The 24,997-nt window shown below is 43.0% G+C and overlaps 1 protein-coding gene across 5 annotated transcripts in view; it reads right to left on the bottom strand.

Annotated features, from left to right (window-relative positions):
- The window catches only part of GADL1 (GAD like acidic amino acid decarboxylase 1), a 380,197-nt gene that overhangs the window by 119,497 nt on the left and 235,703 nt on the right, over window positions 1-24,997 (bottom strand). For 4 of the 5 annotated variants that reach the window (XM_088831973.1, XM_088831974.1, XM_055414756.2 and 1 more), the window contains 5 exons: window positions 22,316-22,395; window positions 22,132-22,186; window positions 16,952-17,068; window positions 10,982-11,046; window positions 10,606-10,687 (listed from right to left, as the gene is read on the bottom strand). In XM_088831973.1, the coding sequence (XP_088688099.1) occupies window positions 10,606-10,687; window positions 10,982-11,046; window positions 16,952-17,068; window positions 22,132-22,186; window positions 22,316-22,395 (399 nt within the window). Of the gene's footprint in view, window positions 1-10,605; window positions 10,688-10,981; window positions 11,047-12,773; window positions 13,052-16,951; window positions 17,069-22,131; window positions 22,187-22,315; window positions 22,396-24,997 lie in introns of those variants that run through there. The other variant, XM_088831972.1, reaches the window with a different exon arrangement.

The raw sequence follows: 24,997 nt of genomic DNA, 5'->3' as shown, positions 1-24,997 counted from the left end.
GGGTTTCTGATCTTTGTTTTAATCTGTATGGAATCACCTGATTATTCTTCTTCATAAAAATAAATTTAAGCTGTTGATATATGTATCATGCATGCTTTATATTTTCCTTATATTTCATAATAATTAATTGAAAAAAGATCAGTATCTTCTGAACATCCAAATAGCCCTCAGAATGAACTATCAGAGAAGATCCTGGTTCCTTTTGCAATTAAAAAAACTCCCTAAATTATGGTTTTCCACCACCATCATACTGACCTACAGGTAAGTATGTTTGTTGAGTAAACACATGTGGGCTTGCGTGCAGGAATCATATGCTCTTTCAGTATATAAAATATGGTGATTCTTCTACAGAGTTCCTATTTTTTGATTTGGTCTACAATTAATTCCTTTATTATATGCCGGTAACAATTTCTGTACAAATTAGGGTTTAAGCACGATGACTAAAAGTCTATATTAATCTTTATTTGCCACCTCTGAGTTATCTGCAAAGTAAAAATACTCTCTTATTCAAACGTACTTGTATCAGCACTTTGAATTGCCATGGAAGAAAAAAACCCCATACACACAAAAAATGGACTCTCTGAAATTATTTGGCCTTGAAACAACAAAGCTAGAAAGCCTAATTAGGAGTGTCAGATATGTTTTTAGATATCTTCCTTGGAAAACAACAAATTTGACAGCTAGAATTGTGCAAAGGAAAACAAATGGAACAGTTTATGCCAAGAAGTCAAAAGGGCCTCAAGTGTCACACCAGAGAGGAGAAATAGAAGAGAAAGCCTTGGTGCAGTGAGATAATAGTGAAACAAAAATAAAAGCAAAAAGACAGATGCTTAGAATCTTTTACAAAATGCTAAAATCAAATTTTAGCCTACCCCACTGAGGCAGGTGAAGCTTGCACGTATTTTTTCATTAGCTTTTTTCCAGGTTTCCTTTTATGCCCTAATCCTTATGCTTCCCATTTTTCTTAGATTTTAACTTACTTATAATTATTATCAGTTCAGTTCAGTCGCTCAGTCGTGTCCGACTCTCCGTGACCCCATGAATCACAGCACGCCAGGCCTCCCTGTCCATCACCAACTCCCGGAGTTCACTCAAACTCATGTCCACAGAGTCGGTGATGCCATCCAGCCATCTCATTCTCGGTCGTCCCCTTCTCCTCCCGCCCCCAACCTTTCCCAGCATCAGATTCTTTTCCAGTGAGTCAACTCGTCGCATGAGGTGGCCAAAGTATTGGAGTTTCAGCTTTAGCATCAGTCCCTCCAATGAACATCCAGGATTGATCTCCTCTAGAATGGACTGGTTGGATCTCCTTGCAGTATAAGGGACTCTGAAGAGTCTTCTCCAACACCACAGTTCAAAAGCATCGATTCTTCGGCGGTCAGCCTTCTTCACAGTCCAACTCTCACATCCATACATGACCACGGGAAAAACCATTGCCTTGACTAGACGGACCTTGGTTGGCAAAGTAATGTCTCTGCTTTTTAATATACTATCAAGGTTGGTCATAACTTTCCTTCCAAGGAGCAAGCGTCTTTTAATTTCATGGCTGCAATCAGCATCTGCAGTGATTTTGGAGCCCAAAAAAACAAAGTCTGACACTGTTTCCACTGTTTCCCCATCTATTTCCCATGAAGTGATGGGACCAGATGCCATGATCTTTGTTTTCTGAATGTTGGGCTTCAAGCCAACCTTTTCACTCTCCTCTTTCACTTTCATCAAGAGGCTTTTGAGTTCCTCTTCACTTTCTGCCATAAGGGTAGTGTCATCTGCATATCTGAGGTTATTGATATTTCTCCCGGCAATATAATTACTTATAATAACTTACTTCCTGTATAATGGCACCCTAATTAATTTTGTTACAAGTTAGGATAGAAAAAAAAATTCAATCCATAAGTAGAATCTTCTTTCTGAGATACTTTTTCAACTACTAGCTTTTGTCAAATCAGAGATGACAAAAAGACACAATGGTAGAATTTCCTATTTTCCCCCTCATGGTCATTTCTTAGCAAATCTGAAGTTATCTGCGAGGAATGGCAGAGAAGCAAAGGTTGCGGTCCCATAGCCATGGGATGGCTGTCATGAAGAATGAGTTCTTTACCTGGAAGGATATCAGAGAGATTCCCACACTCTTAGGTTCTCCAGAAATAGACAGGCAGATGATATTAAATCCAGCCATGGGCAGCATCCCAACTAATTCAAGTCAAACTGATGAAATTAATGCAGGACGAGGTGGCAGCCACCCAAAGGTTTGAAGGAACTCAAGGATGAAATTGGAAAACTGTTGGCCAAGATGCTGGGTCCAACATTACAAACAGGTGCCACTGTCACCCTGGCAGATTGTGAATGTCATTCTGTTCATTAGGAGGGGTCAAGGGAGGACCTGGGAGCCTTAGGAAAGCAAGTGTCTCTTCCGCTTGTCCAATATCCAATGAAGTACAGCATCATTAGACACTGAAACAAAAATAACCTTCTAGGGGAAAGACAATATGGTTTCTGCAAAGAGGAAAGCATGAGTCACTGATTTATTACTGGTCTCTGAGGCACTGAAACAAAAGGCCAAATGTTGGCACAATTTAGGGGAGAGGTTTCCTAAGCATCATCATGAAACAGGAAGGAGATAATGGATATCTCAAATCATATGCACAAGACAAATAATTTCTACATCCCATCAAGAAAGAAGAAGTCTAAGTACCAGCAAGAATGGACAGTCTTTGAGACTTGAAGAGATCAGGTTGTGGTGATAAAGGATCGACTGTAGGTAACACATTTAAAACATTACCATTTGATGGTACTGGGAAAACACACACAGGAAGTTCACTTTGGGAAACCTTTTTACTGAGCATGAATCAAATGTCAGGTTTTGTGCTAAGTAGTGTGTCAAGAGCAATGAATAAAACCCCTTCTGCTCTCAGTAACTCAGAGTCCCAGGTGGCAGTAGTGGTGAAGAACCTGCCTGCCAATGCAAGAGATGTAAGAAATGCAGGTTCAGTTCCTGGGTTGAGAAGATCCCCTTGAGAAGGAATTGGCAACCCCATCCAGTATTCTTGCCTGGAGAATCCCATGGACAGAGAAGCCTGGTGGGCTACAGTCCATAGGGTCACAAAGAGCTGGCTACGACTGAAGCAATGTAGCACGCACACACCATAAAGATGATTCCAAGACCAAGAGATAAGCTCTCTGTTGGGACTTGAGCCCATTCATGACACGATAGCAACTATGGATGGAATCAGATAGTACAATCCTGGTCAGGCACTAACACATTCCTCAGGGCACTAGGTTCCTTGAGGCATAATTCTAAAACATACTACAAATCCCCTTGTTAAAATTAATGACGATTGCACTATGAACCCAATAAACCCTAAAACCAAATTTTATTGGTTTGCTCAGTGGAAAAAGATATGATGGATTTTAAATACATTCAATTCTAACATGAATTATTATCTGTCCTGACTTCGTGGGGAAGGGAAGCAGACATGACTATTAATACCAAGTGAGGTTTTTAAAATGTGATACATACAGAGATACACATGTATGCATGAGTTTCCCAAAGCCTCATGAAAAAAGTAAATTTTTTCATTATAATTAAAGAACACTCAGCAATTAAAAAGAAAAAGGTCTATTTGCTGACCATGAATTTGAAGAACTCTGTTGGTGTTATGGAATTCTCAACCTTGCTGAAAAGTTGAAGCATTCTCTCAGCTCAGGCAACAGTCTCCCAGATCTGAAGAATGATTTCAGCAACCTCAAGTCCAGGAGACAGAAGTCTCTCCTGCCAGTCAAATGCTTCTTTATTTCCAATCAGTTTTAAGCACCCACCTTCCCCCTTTCCTGCTTCATTAGCTAGGGGGCTGTCATTTCAAAGAAGCGTATAATGTACATGTGTAGGGGAAGTGTTAGTGTTCTCTGGCATGAGAAAAAAAATTATTGGATGATCAGATTGCTCAGTATTTTCAGACTATTTAAAGCACTTCCATAGGAAGTCCATGAAGCAAAATCAGAGCTGAAGAAGAGATCCACACAAAGGCAGACAGTTTTTTCTAGTTTCTCTGATAAATCACGTTCTCTCCCTTTTTTCTTTTCTTGTACAATTTTTTTTTAATGGCATATAATAGCAGTCCTTTGAAATATCAAAGATCATTCAGGATAGAAACTGAAATCGGTCTGAGAGAGAGCACATTTCTCAGGTGCGGTATTAAGGAAAAAATCTCTGCCTTCCTTGGGAACCACACTGGGAGGTGCTATTTGCCTCCTTTTCCGTTTTTTTCTCCCTTCGCAGCAGTGCTGGGCCCACAGCATACCTTCAATGAATGTGTGTGCTCAGCCGCTCAGTCACGTCCAGCTCTTTGCGACTCCATGGACCGTAGCCTGCCAGGGTCCTCTGTCCATGGAATTTCCCCGGCAAGAATACTGGAGTGGGTTGCCATTCCCTTCTCCAGGGGATCTTCCTGACCCAGGGATCAAACCCATGTTTCCTGTGTCTCCTGCACTGGCGGGCGGTTCTTTACCACTGAGCCACCTGGGAAGCCAATGAGTGTGTGTTCTGAATGGATTTCCTACCCCTCCTCTTTCTGCTATTTCTTTTTCTAAAGGAAAACTAGGATCATCCTGCACTTCCTGCAGACTGAAGATGAAAGGAAAAGAACTGCAAGCCTACCCCCAAGGCCTCACATCTGAAACCTAGGAAACCCAGCACTGCATGTCAATATTTCCAGCTAAAGATCCCTGAGAACGAGGTATAGTACATCATTGCATAAAATGAGAAGGAAAATGGTCATATGTCTGTAAGTATGGGTGTACAAATGTCTTGTCTATCAAATCAACAAAGCTAAAACCTCTTGCAATGTCAAAGGCTAACACGCAGACACATATGCCTGCTCATACTCTGCTAGGGAGAAAGCAAGCTATTTTTTAGATGGAAAATTAGGAAACAAAGTATAAGAAAACATCATGAAAGATGATCACAACTCTGACTTCTAGGAATCTGTTCATAGGGGAAAACGGAAAATATGCACAAAGAGTTAGCTTCAAAGGGAGCAGTCATATCTATATTAGCTCCAAATCGAAACAATCTAGTTGGTCAGTGGTGAGATCAATCCTGGGTGTTCATTGGAAGGACTGATGCTAAAACTGAAACTGCAATACTTTGGCCACCTCATGCGACGAGTTGACTCACTGGAAAAGATTCTGATGCTAGGAGGGATTGGGGGCGGGAGGAGAAGGGGATGACAGAGAATGAGATGGCTGGATGGCATCACCGACTCGATGGACGTGAGTCTGAGTGAACTCCCGGAGTTGGTGATGGACAGGGAGGCCTGGCGTGCTGTGATTCATGGAATCGCAAAGAGTCGGACACGACTGAGCGACTGAACTGAACTGAACTGAGCTGAAAGGAGGTAGTCCAGTTAATTATCAAATATCAAAATGATAGAACACTGTGCAGCTATGGAAAATGTACAGAATGCAGATTGACATGGAGAAATATTCACACTTCTGTGAAAGAGAACAGGCATGCTAAAATCAAAATATGTTTTTATATTAGGTAAATACATGTATATATTTAAATATGTGTGCATGCTAAATCACTTATAGTTGTGTCCAACTCTCTGAGACCCTATGGTGTGTAGCCCACCAGGCTCCTCTGTCCATGAGATTCTCCAGGCAAGAATACTGGAGCGGGTTGCCATGTCCTTCTCCAGGGGATTTTCCTGACCTAGGGATCAAACTGTGTCTCTTACATCTCAGGCTTTGGCAGGCGGGTTCTTTACCACTAGTTCTACCTGGGAAGACCCACATTTAAATATATCAATATGCATAATAAAATATGCATCTTCAGATATTTGTAAAGAGCATCTTTTTCTTCATGTTTCTCCCTATCTGAATTTTCTGATTCTGGTATATGATAAATGTGAATTACTTCTGAAATAAACATAAAAATAGACATTTAAAAAATCCTTATTATCTACATAGATTTTTTTAAGAAAAAAAGTATCCCTTTAACCATCTATAGCTGCTAGATTAAACAGGAAGTCCTTGTGAGTTGGTACTGGATGGCAATGATAAGTTGAAACAGACAGGAATAATTCATACTCAAAAAGTCATCTGATTATCATGTTTCGTATCTTCATATAACTGTCAGATTTTTTTACACGAAAAATTCTCCCAATAAACCTAAAAATCAAAAAGCCAATACCAAGATTTTTCTCCATCTATGCAGCTGACTCTTAGAATATGCCTTTTATTTCAGATCAAAGCGTCAAAATTGTCCTTGATACACAACCACCATGTAGATCCAGCATCTACATCTAAAGTCAACCTATTTATCATCACAGATTTTTTTAAACCCCTGACTTTCTTTTTATCGCTATCATGCAGAGTGCCAGTGACAGTACAACTTGGACAGTAACAGCTCTGCTTCGTTTCGGGGGCAGGCTCCTTTACAGATACAGGAAATTAAAAATGCAAACACTACAAGCCAGTCAATCAGGAAACGAGCACTGTGAATGTTACGGCTCTGAGGGTGCAAATTAGGGTATCAGTTTTTCCCTTAACAGAAGTATGCTACTAAGTAATTTGCAATTTTCTTTAACTAGAATTACCCCCTTCCGTTAACTGGAGAAGTAAGTCCAAATTAAAATAGCTATTTGTCGATTACCTGCTAGAGGTACGCTCAAGCCTTGGGTTGGGTTGTGGTGGTTTAGTCGCTAAGTCATGTCTGACTCTTGCCACCCCATGAACTGTAGCCTGCCAGACTCCTCTGTCCATGGGATTCTCCAGGCAAGAATAATGGAGTGGGCTGCCCTTCCCTTCTCCAGGGAATCTTCCCAAACCAGAGATGGAACCGTGGTCTCCCGCACTGCAGTCATATTGTTTACCAACTGAGCCACAAGGGAAGTCCCTTGGGTTAGGACCAAGGCAATAAAGCTTATCATCACCCTTTCCTAGCCCTCCTACTGTCTCCCTGGCCACTCCAGCTCAAATTTCTCTCACTGTGGGTTCCTCTTCTTCTATTCCAAACTCAGATTCTGAAGTTTTTGGGGTCTAAGATCTCCATCCTCTTCTCACTCCAAAGCTCCCCCTAAGGCAAGCCCTTCCACTCTGATCTCAAGCATCACCTACATTCAACAATCCCTAATTTAGTTTTCCAATCCAGAACTCTTTTCCAAGCTTTGAATCCATATGTCAGCTGCCTACATGACACCTTCATTTGCATCCCTCACCGGAATCTCAAATGTGACATAGCCCATGCTGAAGTTGAGACATTTCCCTCTAGCATCTTCTCTCCCTTCAGCCCTTTCTCCCTTACACAGGACCATTCACTTAGTGGCTGCGTCACTCATCAGGGAGTCCACCACGACACCCGCTTCCTCCTCGTGTCCCATATATAACTGGGAGTTCAGTCTGGTCTAGTGGGTAGCTGAAATACATCTTGAATTTTATCACATTTTCCCATCTACCCTACCATCAGCTCTTGTTTGGGTACTGCAAGCCTTTTCTCTTCTTATATCTATTCTGTTCCATTCCAAATTACTGTCTTAAATGGAAATCTTTCCTGATTACTCTTTGTTTTTAAAATTCTTCAGTTCAGTTCAGTTCAGTCGCTCAGTCGTGTCCGACTCTTTGCGACCCCATGAATCACAGCCCGCCAGGCCTCCCTGTCTATCACCAACTCCCGGAGTTCACTCAAACTCATGTCCATTGAGTCGGTGATGCCATCCAGCCATCTCATTCTCTGTCGTCCCCTTCTCCTCCCGCCCCCAACCTTTCCCAGCATCAGAGTCTTTTCCAGTGAGTCAACTCGTCGCATGAGGTGGCCAAAGTATTGCAGTTTCAGCTTTAGCATCAGTCCTTCCAATGAACACCCAGGTTTGATCTCCTTTAGAATGGACTGGTTGGATCTCCTTGCAGTCCAAGGGACTCTCAAGAGTCTTCTCCAACACCACAGTTCAAAAGCATCAAACACTGTTCTAAACATTGAATATAAAATTGTTAAAATGGCTTCTAAGACCTAGCATGATCCATCCACTGCCTAATCTTTTGGTCTCATCTCATGCCAATTTTAGCATTATTCATTGTTCAATGAACCTCTTTCAGTTTTTAAAATTAAGAAGAAAAAAAAAGAAGGACCCTCATTTCTTAAAGACTTTGCATATACTGTTTCTTCCCTCTGGAACCTCTCAGGTCTGCTTTATAGCATGAGTAACATACTGTTTTCTGTCTCAGATACCAGGACATTCAGCGTCAAGTAATAGATTACCTGGTGGAAGAAGTTTTATTATTAATAATAGCAATAAGGATACTTACTTGTACCTCATATCACAAAAACTCTGGAAGTGGGCACTTCCAAAGTGAATACAATGTCATCCAAGACCAAGGCTTTCCCCTTTTCTGTTCTGCTCTTCTGTGCTTGTCACCTTTTAATTTAGGGTCATCACCTCATGGCTACAACGTGGCTGTCAGAGCTCCCTACATCATGGTCTGATACAACACTGTTTCTGCATTCATGGTAGAAAAGGGGAAAGAAGGCTCTCCTCTTGTGTACACCAACTCTCTCAGAAACCAAAACAATTGTTTCACATTTTCCCCGAATCATATCTGCGTCATAGGGTGACTCTTAGCTGTCAGGGGGGCTGGTTAGATGAGCATCAGGGGAGAGAAGGGAGATCATGATGGTTGGTGAATACATAATTAACTATGTCCGACACAGCCTTCAGAGCACTTTCCAAATTAGTAATCAATTCAACAGGCAGGCACACTGTTCACTGTCTCTTCTGTGAGATCATATGCCCTTAGACTATGGGGAACACATCTGTTTCTAAGCCCAGCAGCAGTACTGTGCCTGATCTATGCAGGAAGCAGCTGGTGGTGGGAGAACGAGTGAAAGTGCGAGCGAACAGCAGAGGCAGAAACCAGGTACAAAAGGGGGAGAAAACTCCCAGCCCATACCTCACGGCTCAGCTCTGCATTCCAGTTAATCCGAAAACTGTCTTTCATCAAAAAAGGGCAACTTTTGAAAGTGCTGCATTCTCTGCACCATGAACACAATTTTCCTAACTTCTTAATCCCTGCCATGTGACTAGACATGGGGACTATAGTTTGCATTGAGATCCAGGAATGAATTCTCCAGCAAAAAAATTTTAACCACTGTTACAGAGTTAGATGATCCAGAAAATTTTAAATTGCCTCAAGGACATGAATGTAAATCAATTCTTGGCTAAATCACTCCAAATATCATTCAACAAGAAAAATTTATAAAAGCTAGAAAGTTATTTAAAAGAAGAGTCGTAAAATTTGGGGTCTAAATTTTTCACTCCTGAGAGCATCACACTAACAGATAAAGAAGTCATTTGGATGACTGGCTGAGGGAGAAAGCAGATGTAAAATGCCTGGTACTTGAAGGATGCTCGGCATAGGATTTTTGCTCTTATATCTGGACCACAGGAAAACCTGATTTACTCCTAACTCTTTCATGTCCTATATATGTAATTGTAGGCAAGTTGAATATATTCTTTGGTTCATAAATAGTACAGTAAACTTAAACTACCTTCCAGTTATAACATGCAGTCATGCTATTATTTAAAAACTTAAGTTAATAAAAGTTAAATGGCACTGAACACAGTCCAGAGTAGCCAATCTAATAAAACATGAAGGAATAGATTCATATTCCCGAGATGCAGAATCTGTTCATAGTTTCTGATGAGCATTCTCTCTGGTCATCTCAAAACACAAAGGGCGCTCACTGACACGCAAATACCACAAAATATTTTCTTAAAGAAAGTTGTGACGCAGACAAGATGAGACTTCAGATTTTAAATATGGTTGTCGTTTGAAATAAAATTCCTTAAAAAGAGAAAATGACTTTAGCGTTGGCAAAGGGAGTCCCCTAAGAAAAAGATGTAAACAGATGGCTGAGGAAGATCACCCACATGCTGCACGCAGATCTTGAGGAGGCATTTCTAACAATGAGGCAGCACTTCCCAGCCTGGGCCACGGCCCACAAGGATCCTTATTTAACCCACAGAAAGCAGAGGGTTTTCACCTCTAACCAAGAGGAACCTCAGCCTTTACAGCGATCCAGACCAGTCTCCAGCACTCCCCAGCGTTCCAACAGAAGCTAAGTACCAATCACTTGAGACAAACAATCCTCTAGTAAATCAGGGTTTGAGATCAGCCCTGAACCAACATCTTCCCATAAAAATGGGCTGTTAAGCCCCAGCTAAGTATATTAAGCATTCAATTTAATGTGTGACACACATCTGCTCTCCTTTCTCAGGGAGGAAAAGTTTCAAGATAACTTAAATCCCAGACTTAATCAAGGGGAAAAAAAAATTTTGGCAACGTTTAAAACTGAGCTTTAAAATACAACCCCAAAGAGGGCGAGAGAGACCATTTAGCTGTAACTAATGAGATTATCTAACACCTAAATCAAACACAGGTTACCTGAGCTGAAGTGCTCCAGCTTTTATCTGGGCCCATCTTTCCATTTGATGCCATCAACACTTACCAAGGACTGTCATCTACCTCTGGCCTAAGGCACAAAACTCAAGCAAAAATGCAAATCTGAATCCACCCCTCTCCAAGCCCAAAGGCCACCAGAGGAAAACTCACAGATTTGTCTTTGACGAGGAAAGCGCAGCACTGAATCCCGGCCATCAACATCTTGTGTGGGTTCCACGCCACAGAATCAGCTCTGTTACGTTAAACAGAGGGAAAAACAGGGTGAGGAGGGGAGACTCAGCTTCTTCTGCTGGGAAGAATGCTCTGACCAACTGCAGGTGCATTCAGTACTCATGTCCAAGTCAGCGCTCCAAAGCACTCCTGGTGTGAGTGGTTTGGGGAGTTTGTTGTTTGGGGATTTTTTTTTTTTAAAGCAAAACAATTACTTAGTTTGGGGCCTATTATCAAAATGTCACCTAAGTGGACAGAGTCCAGAGAGATCCCCTTGCCTGAAGAAAAGGCACCGGGCCTGGGAAACCACGCTTACCTGTGGATACCCTGCAGGAGCCTGCGGTGCTTCCTGGACAGCAAGGCTGAACCACCCCAAGAAGCCTGTTGAGACAGTGACAGAACCCAAACCACGTGATTTCAGTGCTATTTGCTCACCAGACAGTTGTCATCGGATACTGTAAGTCAGTGTCAACCAGTATGGAGTCAGGAATTTTTTTTATTTATTTTTAACTGAAGGATAATTGCCATGTGTGTTGGTTCCTGCCATGCATCAACATGGATCAGCCATAGGTGCACATATGTTCCCTCCCTCTTGAGCCTCCCGCCCACCTCCCACCCCATCCCACCCATCTAGGTTGTCACAGAGCCCTGGTTTGAGTTCCCAATGGACTGGGGGAAATTTTGATCACCAGCTCTGCTCAGGTGATCTGAGCCTCATTGCAATAGGTGGGTCTCCATGGACAATTAGGAATTCAATCCCCACATTATAAAGAGACTGGTAAGAAACTCATTGAGTTGCCTGTGGACAAAAGACAAAATTCTAAAATCTTAGACTCTAAAGTATACAATAGTCCTTCAATGTTGACAACTCCAACAAAAGTTAAGAAAGAGCCCAATATCATATGGAGAGAAATGACAAGACTGTGTGCCCCATGGATGTGAAGGAGGAAGGAAATGGGAGGTCTCCACGTTCACAAAAGCTGAGCTCACTGGTGGACAGCAAAGAGTGACCTTAAGAACAGCCTTCTCGTTCAGGGCTGGCCCAGGGGCAGCAGAGAGAGTCACCCAGGGTGCACCCTTAAGGAGGAGCTCACTTGCAGAGCTGGGCTCTTACATGGCCCTGGGAGTGAATGTCTCATTAAGTTTTCAAGTACCAAACTGACGTTCTTATTTCTCACACTGATTCTTCCTCCCCAACTCCAGGCCTACTGACTGTGGGATTTCCTTTCCTTTCCTTATTCTCAGCTCTCCCCTCCTTATTCTCAGCTCTCCTCTCCTTGTACTCAGCTCTCCCCTCCTCTGCTTAAAACAATTATCTGCCCAATGAACCCTAAGGAACCTCGACTGCCTCATGTTCCAGCCCTGCTTTCCTGGACTAGACTCTCCAATGACCCCAGAAGTTCCCAAAGGTTTGTGGGCCAAAACTGGTGCACAGGCACTTCCTCGAGATTCCCAGATGAGGGACTGATGATCAGGATTGCCAGTCAAGCCCCCTTGTCCCTGCCCACTGTCATTCATGACGGACCATGTGTGACCAGGGCTGAGCTGTGGAGGCAACTGCCCTCAGCCTCTGGGAAAACTTGATCTGAACCTGCTAATTGAGGCCCCCCAGGCCTGAGTTTTAAGAACTTGACCCTCTCAAAAGTGAAAATCACTTACATATTAGGTTCTTTCACTTCTCTTACACACCCTGATCTCTAAGTTGCCTGCTTTTCTCAATTCTCTTGTCCTTCACCTTTTTTTTTTTGCACAATAAAATAAAATAGATATTTTATGGTGTTTTTATAGAAGTAAACATTCCAAATGTGTTTATTTATTTTTTATTAGAGGCTAATTATTTTACAATATTATATTGGTTGGTTTTGCCATACATTGACATGAATCCGCCCCGGGTGTACATGAGTTCCCCCTCCCAAACCCCCCTCCCACCTCCCTCCTCCCCTTATCCTCCCTCTGGGTCATCCCTGCATACCAGCCCCGAACATCCTGTAACATGCATCGACCCTGAACTGGCGATTCATTTCACATATGATAATATACATGTTTCAATGCCATTCTCCCAAACCATCCCACCCTCACCCTCTCCCACAGAGTCCCAAAGACTGTTCTATACATCTGTGTCTCTTTTGCTGTCTCGTATACAGGGTTATCATTTGCATCTTTCTAAATTCCATATATATGCGTTAGTATATTGTATTGGTGTTTTTCTTTCTGGCTTACTTCACTCTGTATAATAGGCTCTAGTTTCATCCACCTCATTAGAACTGGTTCAAATGCATTCTTTTTAATGGCTGAGTAATACTCCATTGTGTATATGTACCAAAGCTTTCTTATCCATTCGTCTGCAGATTTGTCCTTCACCTTCTTGACAGCCTGCCAGTGGTGACTAGGGGAAGGAAAGGGTTACTCAGGAAAGTTCAGCCACAGCCCCTGCTCTCACCCTGTCTGCCCAGCTCACACAGCTGCCCTCCCTGCTGCCTCCGGCACTGCCCGCTGCCTCTTCCTCCTCCTCAAGAAGCAGACAATGTTCTGCCCATCTTAGTGAGCTGGACTGCAGTTTTAAAATCTCAGGAGCTCTTTCAAGGCATCCATTCACTGGTTTACAGGGTGGTTAGGCATGTTTGGGGGCTTCCCTGGTGGCTCAGACAGTAAAGAATCCACTTGCAATGTGGGAGACCTGAGTTCGATCCCTGGGTTGGGAAGATCCCCTGGAGGAGGGCATGGCAACCCACTCCAGTATTCTTGCCTGGAGAATCCCCATGGACAGAGGAATCTGACGGGCTACAGTCCATAGTGTCTCAAACAGTTGGACATGGCTGAGCAACTAAGCATAGCACAGTACTGGCAGGGTTAGAAACAGCTCAGCCACAAATGCATTCCTCAAAAGAACTAAGGACAAACACAACACCCCGATGCCCGTGTCCTACTTATACTGGTTTCACTCTGTAACTTCCTCATTTCAAAGCTCTCAGCAACATCAAACCAATGGATGTCACTATGGACCTCTGAGTTAGGTGCCACAGGTACTGTTTGACTATGTTTTTCTCTTTAAGTAACTAGTTAATAATTTTAAATTGTAGGGCTAATCTTGAGAGGGAAGTGGAGGCAGGGTGGAATGGAAAGACGGCAGTTCCTAGAGCCCCCGATTTTAAGTGTAGTGTTTGCCACCTTCTCCAGGACGAGGATTTGGGATGGAACGCACGTGAGACATTGCAGGAAGTGTGGCTGGGAGGGTGAGGATTTGCAGTGGCCGCAGCCTCTGCTTCAGAGAAGAGCTGGACTAGCCCTGAAATCCTGGTCTCATGCAGAGGCTGCAATAACCCTGGCTCTCACAGCCAAAACTTTCAATACGGCTAAGGTTTTTCTTATTCAGTTGTTTAAAAATGCATCGTGATTAACCAAATTTCAGACACTATCAAATACAAGGGAACCAATTTTTGTGGACTGCTGAGAAAGAAAAAAATATGACATCAACATACCAATTAGGTATATTAAAGATGTAAACAAAATATGTGTATCTTTGAAATAATAAGATACGGTGTACATGCAGGCCAACATGGTTTTAAGGAAAATGCAGAACAACCAATCCTGATTTCATTTTTAAAAAGAATCCCAAGTAAATACCAGTTTTTAATATTTTAAGGGATCTTTAAAATACCCTCTAGAAAACTTCAAACAGGCCAAAGTTATCACTGTAATGTTATTAATTTTTTATATTTCAAATTAATAAACTTGGTATAAGAAGTTTCTTCAAGAAAAGCTACATGCTTCTGCATATAATTTTTTCAAGGGACTTCCCTGTTGGTCCAGTGGTTAAGAATTCAGAGGACTCGGGTTCAGTCTCTGGTCTGGGAAGATCCCACGTGTGTGGAGTAGCTAAGCCCGTGTGCCACAGCCTGTGCTCTGCAACAGGAGAAGCCACTGCAACGAGAAGCCTGCACACAGCAGTGAAGAGGAGCCCCAGCTGCCGCAACTAGAGAAAGCCCAGGGGGAGCAACAAAGATCCAGCACAGCCAAAAATAAATAAAATTTTTAAAATGTCATTAACAGAATGATGTCTGTAATATTAGCGGGTGAGTATTGTCACAGTGTTAGAGCCAATTTCTTTAATAAGTCACACAAATAGTTGTCAAATTTAATCTAATACTACAAACATGCAAACAGAACAATTTTCATGGTTCAAATTCTGCTGCTGCTGCTGCTAAGACGCTTCAGTCATGTCCGACTCTGTGCGACCCCACAGATGGAAGCCCGCCAGGCTCCCCCGTCCCTGGGGGTTTTCTTAAAAAATTCAACCTCTGATTTTTAAAAAATCTAGAGAGGTTTTCATTCACATCTTATCAATCACAATTCTTTCTAAGCTCCATAAATCTCTTAACATCATTCCCAATTTGGAAACTGCTATAGTTATTCTGTTTTACATAAACTATATAATCCATATTTGATGTTTCTTTTATGAGAGTAGAATGTTTAAGTATAACTGCTCATATATTTGATTTTTCCCCTATTTCCACAATCACAAAAGTACTCACTTTGTATTATCTTTCAGGACATAATGTATTATACTTCTAAGTCTATAAAAATCAATAATATATAAGTTGAAATGTGAACAGATACAAATCCTACAATCTCATTGAAGGAAGTCACAAATAATTTACCTGACATATTGCCATTTGCATCCTAATCAAGCCTGTAACTCTAGTGAGCTTCATATGACTGCTGCTGCTTTTACCAAATATTAGTATACATTCAATGAAAGCTTTGAGTTGCTAAAAAATTCTTTTGATATTATATCATAGAAACCTTACTTTCAATCATCCAAACTATAAAATTAGGTGTAGGTGTATGCCCCAAATAAATGTTCAGTGAGTCAAAAATATTGTCATTTCTTTGTCTGATAAGGAAGGTATGAACCACTCACTCACTGCAGGAAAGTTCCCTGAAGTCTCATCTTCGGGTTCAATGGTTCTTTCTACCAGGCTGAATCAAACTAATTGACTGCTGGTGTCATCCACACACAAAGAAAGTCATAAAGCTCAACAAGCATTTTAACCAGCTGAACTCAATTTTTTGACCCTGAATAAGTAGAATTTTAAGTTACTTTTAATTAAGGAAAACAATATTATGAGCAACCCCAGGACCTACAGAACTAACCACACAAAAAGGCCAACCCTTTAAGTTAGAAAATTATAAAGAATATATGTTATCCCAATCACTCTCCAATAGCTATCTATGATGCTGTTGCTGTTAAGTCACTTCAGTCGTGTCCGACTCTGTGTGGCCCCATAGATGGCAGTCAACCAAGCTCCTCCGTCCCTGGGATTCTCCAGGCAAGAACACTGGAGTGGGTTGCCATTTCCTTCTCCAGTGCTTGAAAGTGAAAAATGAAAGTGAAGCCGCTCAGTTGTGTCCGACTCTTCACGACCCCATGGACTGCAGCCTCCTCCGTCCATGGGATTTTCCAGGCAAGAGTACTGGAGTGGGTTGCCATTGCCTTCTCCAGCTATCTATGATAGATCCAGATAAAAGCTGTTTGAATTACGGCATGCAGTGCCACTATGCAGCTTTTGGCATTTTCCAGCTGACTGGAATCACAGAACATTAGAGCTAAAAGATCCTTTACTGACCACATCAGGCATTTATTTCCTTCTTTACAAATGAAACCAAAACCCAACGAGCTGGGGTCACAATGAAGGGGAGGCAGGTTTGAATCCTAAATCAGCCTCTCGACTCCACAGTGTGGAAGTGGTCCCCTATACTGTGTTGTCCTAATGACAGTAGATTCAAGGAAATTATCCAGGAGAGAAGAGGAAATAAGAGGAAACCTGGAAAGCTAAGACAAAATACCCATCGAGTCTTGGGTATCTTCTTCCTTATTACCTAACAGGATGTGACATGTTTATCTCCCCTAATTAGAAATATTCTTGCTTGTGCTCAGTCGCTCAGTCGTGTCTGACTCTTTGCGACCCTATGGACTGCAGCCCACTAGGCTCCTCTTTCCATGGAATTTTTCAGGCAAGAATACAGGGGTGGGTTTCCATTTCCATTCTCCAGGGGATCTTACCGACCCAGGGATCAGGAAGACACACATTTCTTGTGTCTCCTGCATTGGCAGGTGGATCCTTTACCACTGAGCCACCTAGGACGTCCCAATTAGAAATATACGTATATTTAGATACAAATAGTTGGAGAGCTCACATCCAGCTCCTGAGAGTATGAAAAACTTCCCACCAAAGCTGCAGAAAAGCTACCCAGTTTGACAGACGAGCGCAATGGGTAAACTTACGTCTACATGGAGCCAGAGGCCGTGCCTCTCGCAGATGTCCGCGATCTCATCCAGAGGATCGAAGGCCCCCAGCACCGTGGTACCAGACGTGGCACACACAAGGAATGGAGCTGTGCCCTGCGAGAAGCACCCACACGTCAGAGTTCAGGAACCGTCATCGCGACCACAGAATCCGTGCCACAGCAGGCCGGTAAACACAGGGATCATACATCTGGACATTTATCTGGTTTCTTTGGAGACAGACATTCTTTGAGTGAGTGTGTTTACATTCTCCATCACATGGCCTCTGCCTGATACGATAAGTCACTTCAGTTGTGTCTGACTCTTTGCAACCCTGCGAACCATAGCCGGCCAGGCTCCTCTGTCCATGGGATTCTCCAGGCAAAAATACTGGAGTGGGCTGCCATACAAGTAGCTTAGGAAAATAGAAAATGCCATGATAACAGACTCCTTTGTCCCAACTCCACATGCCTCCTTGTTCTCTCTACTCTCATTTTCTTTCTTAAGTCTTCTCTTGCTTTCCCAGATAGAAAGTGAATAAACTAGCAACGACGACTTGGTGCTGCCAAGTAAATAAATCACTTAAAAAAGGAAGAAAGTGAATAAGCTCAACTGCCATGGCAAAATGGCTTGCTGTGTGATTCCTAACTCCTTCCCAGGGAGACTCATGGGGGGCCCCTTAGCGCCTCCAAAACAAGAAGGAGCAGGCCTGGGAGACAGACCACAGCCCCAGGGGCAGGCCTCCCAGGCCTGTCTGCTTGTCACCTGGTGAAGAAAGTGTAGCTACAAAGCAAGGAATGTGTGGGGGACAAATCTGGTGATAGAGGGGATATGGTGACCTCACTGGGATGCACTCCCCAAATGAGAGCTGTGATAGAGAAAATTATTAGACTGTGCTGGAGAAGAGGACCTGTGTCTTTCTGCCACGATTATTCCTCCCCATCTAGCCCACAGCTGCATCTTGCAGAGAGAGCAGGTACCGTGAGAAATGCGAGGAAAGGGAGAATGTGGGACAGGAATGCTAACTCCAGGCGCCCTGGCCCCGTGAGAGGTTTTATGGCAGCCACAAAGAAGAGAGCACACGAGGCTCTTTCCAGATAGAGCCATCCCAGCGTGCTGGCAGGGGTGTGCTTCTCCCTGTGCAAGTGCCTTGAGGGGAAAATCTGCAGACCAAGATGAGGGTGGGGAGTGAAAGCAGAATCCTGATCCAGAGCACCAGGAGTCAGGGACAACAATGCTTACTTGCCAAAGTCATTTTCGGATGAGTCCTTTTCCCCTCAATTTTATCTTGAAAGACACTTGTTCTTATAGTTTATGTCCCATTTAACAACAGGGGTGTTCGGCTTGAACCAGATTCATTCCAATTTAGCTGACCTTTGACAGAAAGACGTGACTTCCTGGCTTCTAGATGGAGGCCATCCAGAGCAAGGACGCTGAGCCCACACCTCCAGGCTGAGATGCACAGGATCCACCTGCCGTGTGGGGAGGTGGCCGTGACCCGCGGAACCCAGCCCGCTGAGCCTCTTAGGAGCAGGGCCTGTGGCTGACAGAGCCCCTGGGAACCACGGGCTTCAGGGCTTCTGTCCTGTAATCAACTACCAACGGATTATGTCTTTATCATGCCCATGACCTAAATGAAATGCGACCAAATTTACATCAGTCATTGAAAGCAACAGAAAAAGTAATTTACTAAAACCATTGAAGGTGTCTTTAATGCTGGGGCTTTCCTTATAAACTCTATGACATCCTGACAATTGTGAAAAATATCTGTGCTAGCTATTATAACCCATTAATGAGTTTTCCTCACCCTTTTAACAATCTAGCTACAAATACAAGACCCAGAAATTAAACTTTTGTAATGTAATCTGGATTTAACCTTCCATGTTTTTTCCCCTTTCTCATATCTCATGCTATTAATGAGAAAACTCAGTGAAAATAATATTGATTGTGTGTTGCCAATCAGCTGAATTCTCTAACAAAGTTTGTCATTTCAAATACTCATACACAAAAATACCTCCACTTATTCAGTGATCATATTAGTCCTCTTTTGTTTTTAAATAAGCACTTAGAACCTCTGCTGCTTCTGTGGCTTTCACCATCTTTATAATGGCATCAGGGTAAAGGTCATAGCTCAATCAATTAAAAAAATTGATTGTGGTTGGTCAGGGAATTGAATCCCAGAAGAAAAACAGAGTTGATGTACTATCTGCTACCTCTGTAATGGCACAAATTAAAAGTTTGAAACCAAAAAAAACTAGGTCTGAAGAACTGAGAAAAAGAAACTATTCATGAGGTATGGAGATCTCAGAATGGTTGCAAGATCTGTCTTCAGTGAATCCAAGCTCAGGTTTCAGCTGATGAAAGGAAACCGAGGCAGACCAACTCTAACCCTGTTGCCCTATTTTCAAATGTGCCTAAAGCAATTCTTACTTTTTAAACACTTCCCTTTTCAAGTTTTCAGCTTTAGATATGCCCCTTTCATGGACTTTTGTTGTCAAAACAAACAGAAATTTGAACGATGAAAATAATAATGACTACTGTGGAATAAAATCCATCCAGTATGTTAGAAGAAGAGTTCTTCATGATACTTTAAAAAGAAAAAACTGTTTGGCTGTCTTTCAGGATGTTTGGTAATTCACTCACTATTGTGAAAATTGGTAAGTAAGGGGAAAAATAAAACATTGATTCTATCTTGGCTTGTTCAAACTGTTCCTCAGGGTAACTAAATAGGGATGAAGGAGCAAAAATGTCTCTGATAATAGGCCTGCCACTAAAGGAAGGAATGAGAGAGTTAGCTAGAACATCACTAACGAAATAGTGGGTCTAGACAGTGATGACATATGGCAGCAAAGGCCGTGGGGTGAGAGGCTGATGCAGGGTTCCATGACAGACAGACTAATAATGTTATCGCAAAAGGGGGCCCAAGATGCCTGCTGACTAAAGGGCAAAACGCCACCCAGAAAGTCTTCCTGGAAAAAATCCCAACCTGAGTCTCCCCAAGTCTCAATATCTAACAGCCAAACAGAAAACACAGAAAACAGATGGAGAGGTATCAGTTCAGTTCAGTTCAGTTCAGTCGCTCAGTCGTGTCCGACTCTCCGCGACCCCATGAATCACAGCACGCCAGGCCTCCCTGTCCATCACCAACTCCCGGAGTTCACTCAAACTCATGTCCATCGAGTCGGTGATGCCATCCAGCCATCTCATTCTCCGTCGTCCCCTTCTCCTCCCGCCCCCAACCTTTCCCAGCATCAGAGTCTTTTCCAGTGAGTCAACTCGTCGCATGAGGTGGCCAAAGTATTGCAGTTTCAGCTTTAGCATCAGTCCTAGGAACACTTAAAGTCAAATTCTCAATGGAATTGACAAAATCTACAATGTGGCAAACTCTACAGGACAAAGGACTTAGTTTCTCCAATGGATCGCTTGCAGGGGGGATAAAAGAAAAGAAGGCTGGAGGTGGGAAAACATTTAGGTGATAAAGCAACCAAACGCAACACATGGACTTCATATGAATCCTTATTCAGACCACCAGCTATTTTTTATAAAGGACAATGGGAGGAAATCTAATGAGTGAATTCTGGATGATGGTAAGAGCTTATTCTTTCTTATAAGTGTGTTATGGGTTTTTTTTTTTTTTAAGAGAAAGTATCTTTTACCAATATACTGAATTATTTGTAGATCAAATGTCATAATGTGTAGGATATGCTTCAGAATGATCCAGCGGTATTGGGAGGAAATGGGAGCAAAAGTTAATGATGGTGAAAGTCGCATGACCTGTATGTATAATCGCATTATATTAGTTTTATATATATTTAAAAGTTTCCATAATGAAAAATTTAAAATTCAAGAAAGAAAAATAGAGAGAGAGAAAGAAAGAAAGGGAAGGGTGAAGGCAGGAAGGACTCATATGAACCATACAAAAAGCAGAGTCAACATTCCCCGCCAACAAGCATGAACAACATAAGTTCCTTTTGATAGGAGCTTCTGTAGAAAAAGATACAATTAGATTTTTAAAAAATAGATAAAGCTGAAGGTGACATCTGTAGTCCACAGCAGAACAAACAGGTTTCAATGCAGAATTTTACTCAAGTGGATAAAGAAATTGGATAACCTGTACCACAAGACAACTATCAAATCCATTTGTCAATGGAATGTTCTAAAAACACAGATCTAAGGATGCATACCAGAAGCCAGTACATCTGCAATAAAAGCAGAACTTTTAAATAGAGAATATCAAACCAAATACAGTGATCGAGCATGCTCCAGATAAGGTGAATTCTGGAGAAGTTAAAAAATTATAAAGAGTATAAGAACAGAAAAACAGAAATGTAATGTTAAAACTTAAAAAATAAAAATAAAAGAACCCATCCCTCAGTGTGAAGCCCTCTGAGGACAGAGAAACTTCTATCACAGCTCAAAATCTGAACACACCTGACGCTGTTGCTGCCTATTCGGAAGTGATGGGAGTAGGGTCTGAAGCTTCGCTGGCCGCGGGGCTTCCAGGGAAAAAAAGGATGCATAGGAGTGGCTGTACCTGATCCATCAGGAGTTTGGCCCAAGAAGCAAGATGGCTGATGACAGGCTTAAAAATAAAGCAGATATCCGGGCCAGGCTTTGCTGCAGTAGAGTAGGTGACCAGGGCCATGCTTTGCCTCCCCCAGCAATGGGCAGGCCAGCTTTCAAACATTCTGGAAGCCAAGGAAGAGAGGACAGTCTGCCAGAGCGGAAATACTAGGTTCAGACCCAACAGGAGGTGATAGTTACGGATGGGCTTCAGGTGGAAACAACCTGGGAAGATCGTGTGATCAAGAAGTCAGAAACCATCCTGAATGCAGCCCAGAGGTAAGTGGTTTGGCCTGAAGCATCCTCAGAGTCGGGAGCTGTAGAGCAGCAAGAGAGGCCAGAACAAGCTTCTGAAGCTTATTCTAGGCAAGAACCGGGTACAGGGTGACAGTGTTTCAACAGGCTCCAGCCCCCTGGGAATGAGCACATTCGAGAAGCTCCACAGAACGCAAGGAGTAAGCACCGGGCACAGCACCTCTGCAGATGCGCTCCCTCCGTCCACCCTAAGAGGCCCTCCTCTCCCTGACGCACAGCGGGGGCCTGCCGCTGCCCGCGTCCGCTCTCTCATGCCCACACACACATTTCCCCTCCCTCCCTCCCTCACCTTGCCCACGCACCTCTTTCTTGGCCTCCTGCACGCGCTTCTCCAGCTCCTCAGGTATCATCTTACCTCTGAGAGAACAGATTTGTGACAGTCACACTTAGCAGTGAACAGACGTGGGACAGCTTTGTAAATGGTATCAATCCCCCTCCACCCGCCGCCACTGCCCCAGCCAGGCTTCTGGATCCTGTGCCCATTACCTTCCATCTGTCTCCACAAAGCACACGTTCTCAGCACCAATCCCAAGAAAGGAAGCAGACTTCTTCATGGAGTAATGACACTACGTTCAGAGGTGAGGGGGAGAGACAGACACGGGTACACGGCATGAGAAAGGTACTGCTTATCAGCTGCACGGGTGAGCCCGCACGGCTGAGCCCAACCTCTGGAATAGCATTGCCTTCAAACATAAAAAGCACTCGGTTGAACTCTTCAGTATGGTGGTTACAAACACTGACTTCCCTTGGGATCAGAGAAGCCAAGATTTAATTCCAAGTTTTCCCCTACAGATATGGACCCTTGAGCAAAGACCCTCCGAGCCTCAATTTGCTAATCTATAAAGTGGCTATATGGGTGCCTCCTCCATCTGCTTGTCATGGGGTTAAAATGGTTAATACATGTAAACAATTGGCAGAGCCTGGTGTATGAACAAACTCGGTCACTTAACGTGGTTGTTTTCCGTGACACTGAAGAAAAGTTTCTCTTGATGCTTCTAATAAAACTCAGTGTTAATGGAAACAGAATCTAGTCCACTGCTGACTCAAAATCCCTCTAAGGGGTGATCAAGACTCTGTCTCAAAAACTTTAATCACAGACCACAGAAAAAGCTGTTTTCAAGAGCAAGCAATGAGTTATACATGCTGATCAGATCCTTGACTAGTCTCGTTTAATTCTGACTATAAGACTGAAATTAGACACAAGGGAATGTGGCTAAAATCACCATAACGAAACTAAAAAGTTTGGGATTTTCCTGGTGGCCCAGTGGTTAAGACTCTGTGCTTCCACTGCAGGGGGCACAGGTTCAATCTCTGGTTGGAGAACTAAGATCCCAAACGCCACGTGGTGCAGCCAAAAAGTAAATAAACAAAATAAAATTTTAAGAAGTAACACTAACTTACAGATACACTATGCGATATAGCTCTGGCAGGAATGAGGCTGAGAGCTGGCTTTGGAATGAGGTCTCGTCTGTTTTTTATTGGCAAATAGTAGTACATACTCTGGATTGTTGGGCCTTTTTTCTCTACATAAATCCTATAAAATAATTAGCACTCAAACACTGGAGATGTTTCTCTTTATACATCAATGTGGACAGGCGGTCAGTTAATTCTTTTTCATGCCAGGAAAACTGAAGGTGCTAAAGGACATTATTGGACCAAAAAAACCTTAGTAATTTAATTTGTAGGTATGAATACATTAAAGGAGTAGTCATGCCTTCACACTTAACTTGATATATTCCCTCAAATGTGGTAATTTTTCCCCTCTTTTGTCAAGAGAGTTTTATGGAGAGCTCTTTTTTTAACTCTATAAAAATACATGCCGAAGTAACACCATCAGGAGAAATGACATCATCCTAAAAAGATTAATTTCCAAATATCGAATAGGACACATTCAAAATGCCTGTAGGATGCATTCATTCCAGGTTGTTACAAGAACACATGCATAGTGAAGAGTAATAATGTACATGAAAACACAGTTAATTCCCTGCTTGCTTCATCAGTCCACCATCGCTAAGGTGACAACTAAGGTGAATTACTTCTCACCAGAGACTGGGGGCACCAAACAGCTATTGATTTCATAATGATAAATAGCAGCCCACCCCCAGTGACATCTGCCAGTAAGGAAAATCACACTGCTTTGCCCTGAAAAATAGCAACATATCCCCAATCAATGGAACTGCTGAATAAAAAACTTGTCCTCGGAATAAGAACAGCTTCTGGAGCTATTTTGGGGAATCTCTGGGCAAACTGGGAGTCCAATGGCAATCTCAAATGCATAAGGACAGATTTTTTTTCCAAAGTCTGAAAAACTGAAGTCTAAACATCTGAAAACATCAGAGGAGGAAAAGAACCTTGAAAGGGGGAAAAAAAAAAAGAAAAGGTGATGCTTCAGATACACCGACTAGTTTCAAGGGAAGGAAAAACCTAGAAGCCGGAGTTCAGAAGTAAGAGCTGCATTTAGACACAAGAATGCCTGCTCCCTTCACTGGCAGAAGAGTAGTCAGTCCTTCTAAGATCCAGTCTCCCCCTGGGTTTCACTGTTCCACAGAAGGTGCACGATTCTCAGCAGACATTTATTTCTATAAAGACAAGACAGCCAGTGCCCACATGAAAGACAGAACTGCATGGAAATGTTCATTCCTGGTTCCAGAAAAGCTTTCCTCCGTGACCTTGATTTTCTCAGAGCACTGCAGTTTTCCGCGCTCATGGGCTGTGCTGTGGACACTCAGAGTCCTAACGTGCTGACTAGTGCAGTGCTCAGATTAGCTTCAGGTGGTGGGGAGAGCAGGGTCGTGACTGTCGTGCCTTAGGAAATGAAGAAAAGGAAGTATAGGGACTTCTCCAAGAGCACACGGCTGGTTTGATTCCTGAAGAGGCAGAGCCGGGATCCTGGACGACCTCCTGGAGAGCACCTGCTCACCTGTCAGTGCCTGCGACGGTCCTAAGCCTGGGGCAGCCTCACGAGAGAGCAGGGCCACCAAACGGGCGGAGGGAGGGAGGCACCTCCAGTGCAAAATTTAAGAAGGTGTGACCCTGAGACATGTATTCTAGTTACCTCATTACCGCCCCTCCACCCCCCCGCCCCCCTGCAGCCTGGACCCTGCTGGAAAGGAACCAGGGCAACTGGTTGCTGGCCGGGGAGTGAAAAGGGCTTTCTTCCTCCTTGCT

The sequence above is a fragment of the Moschus berezovskii genome, chromosome 24, assembly GCF_049115385.1.
Source record: "Moschus berezovskii isolate FMDL1 chromosome 24, NW_MosBer_1.0, whole genome shotgun sequence".
Taxonomy (NCBI): Eukaryota; Metazoa; Chordata; class Mammalia; order Artiodactyla; family Moschidae; genus Moschus; species Moschus berezovskii.
Note: the sequence above shows the minus strand (reverse complement) of the source record. Positions and strands in the feature narration are given on the sequence as shown.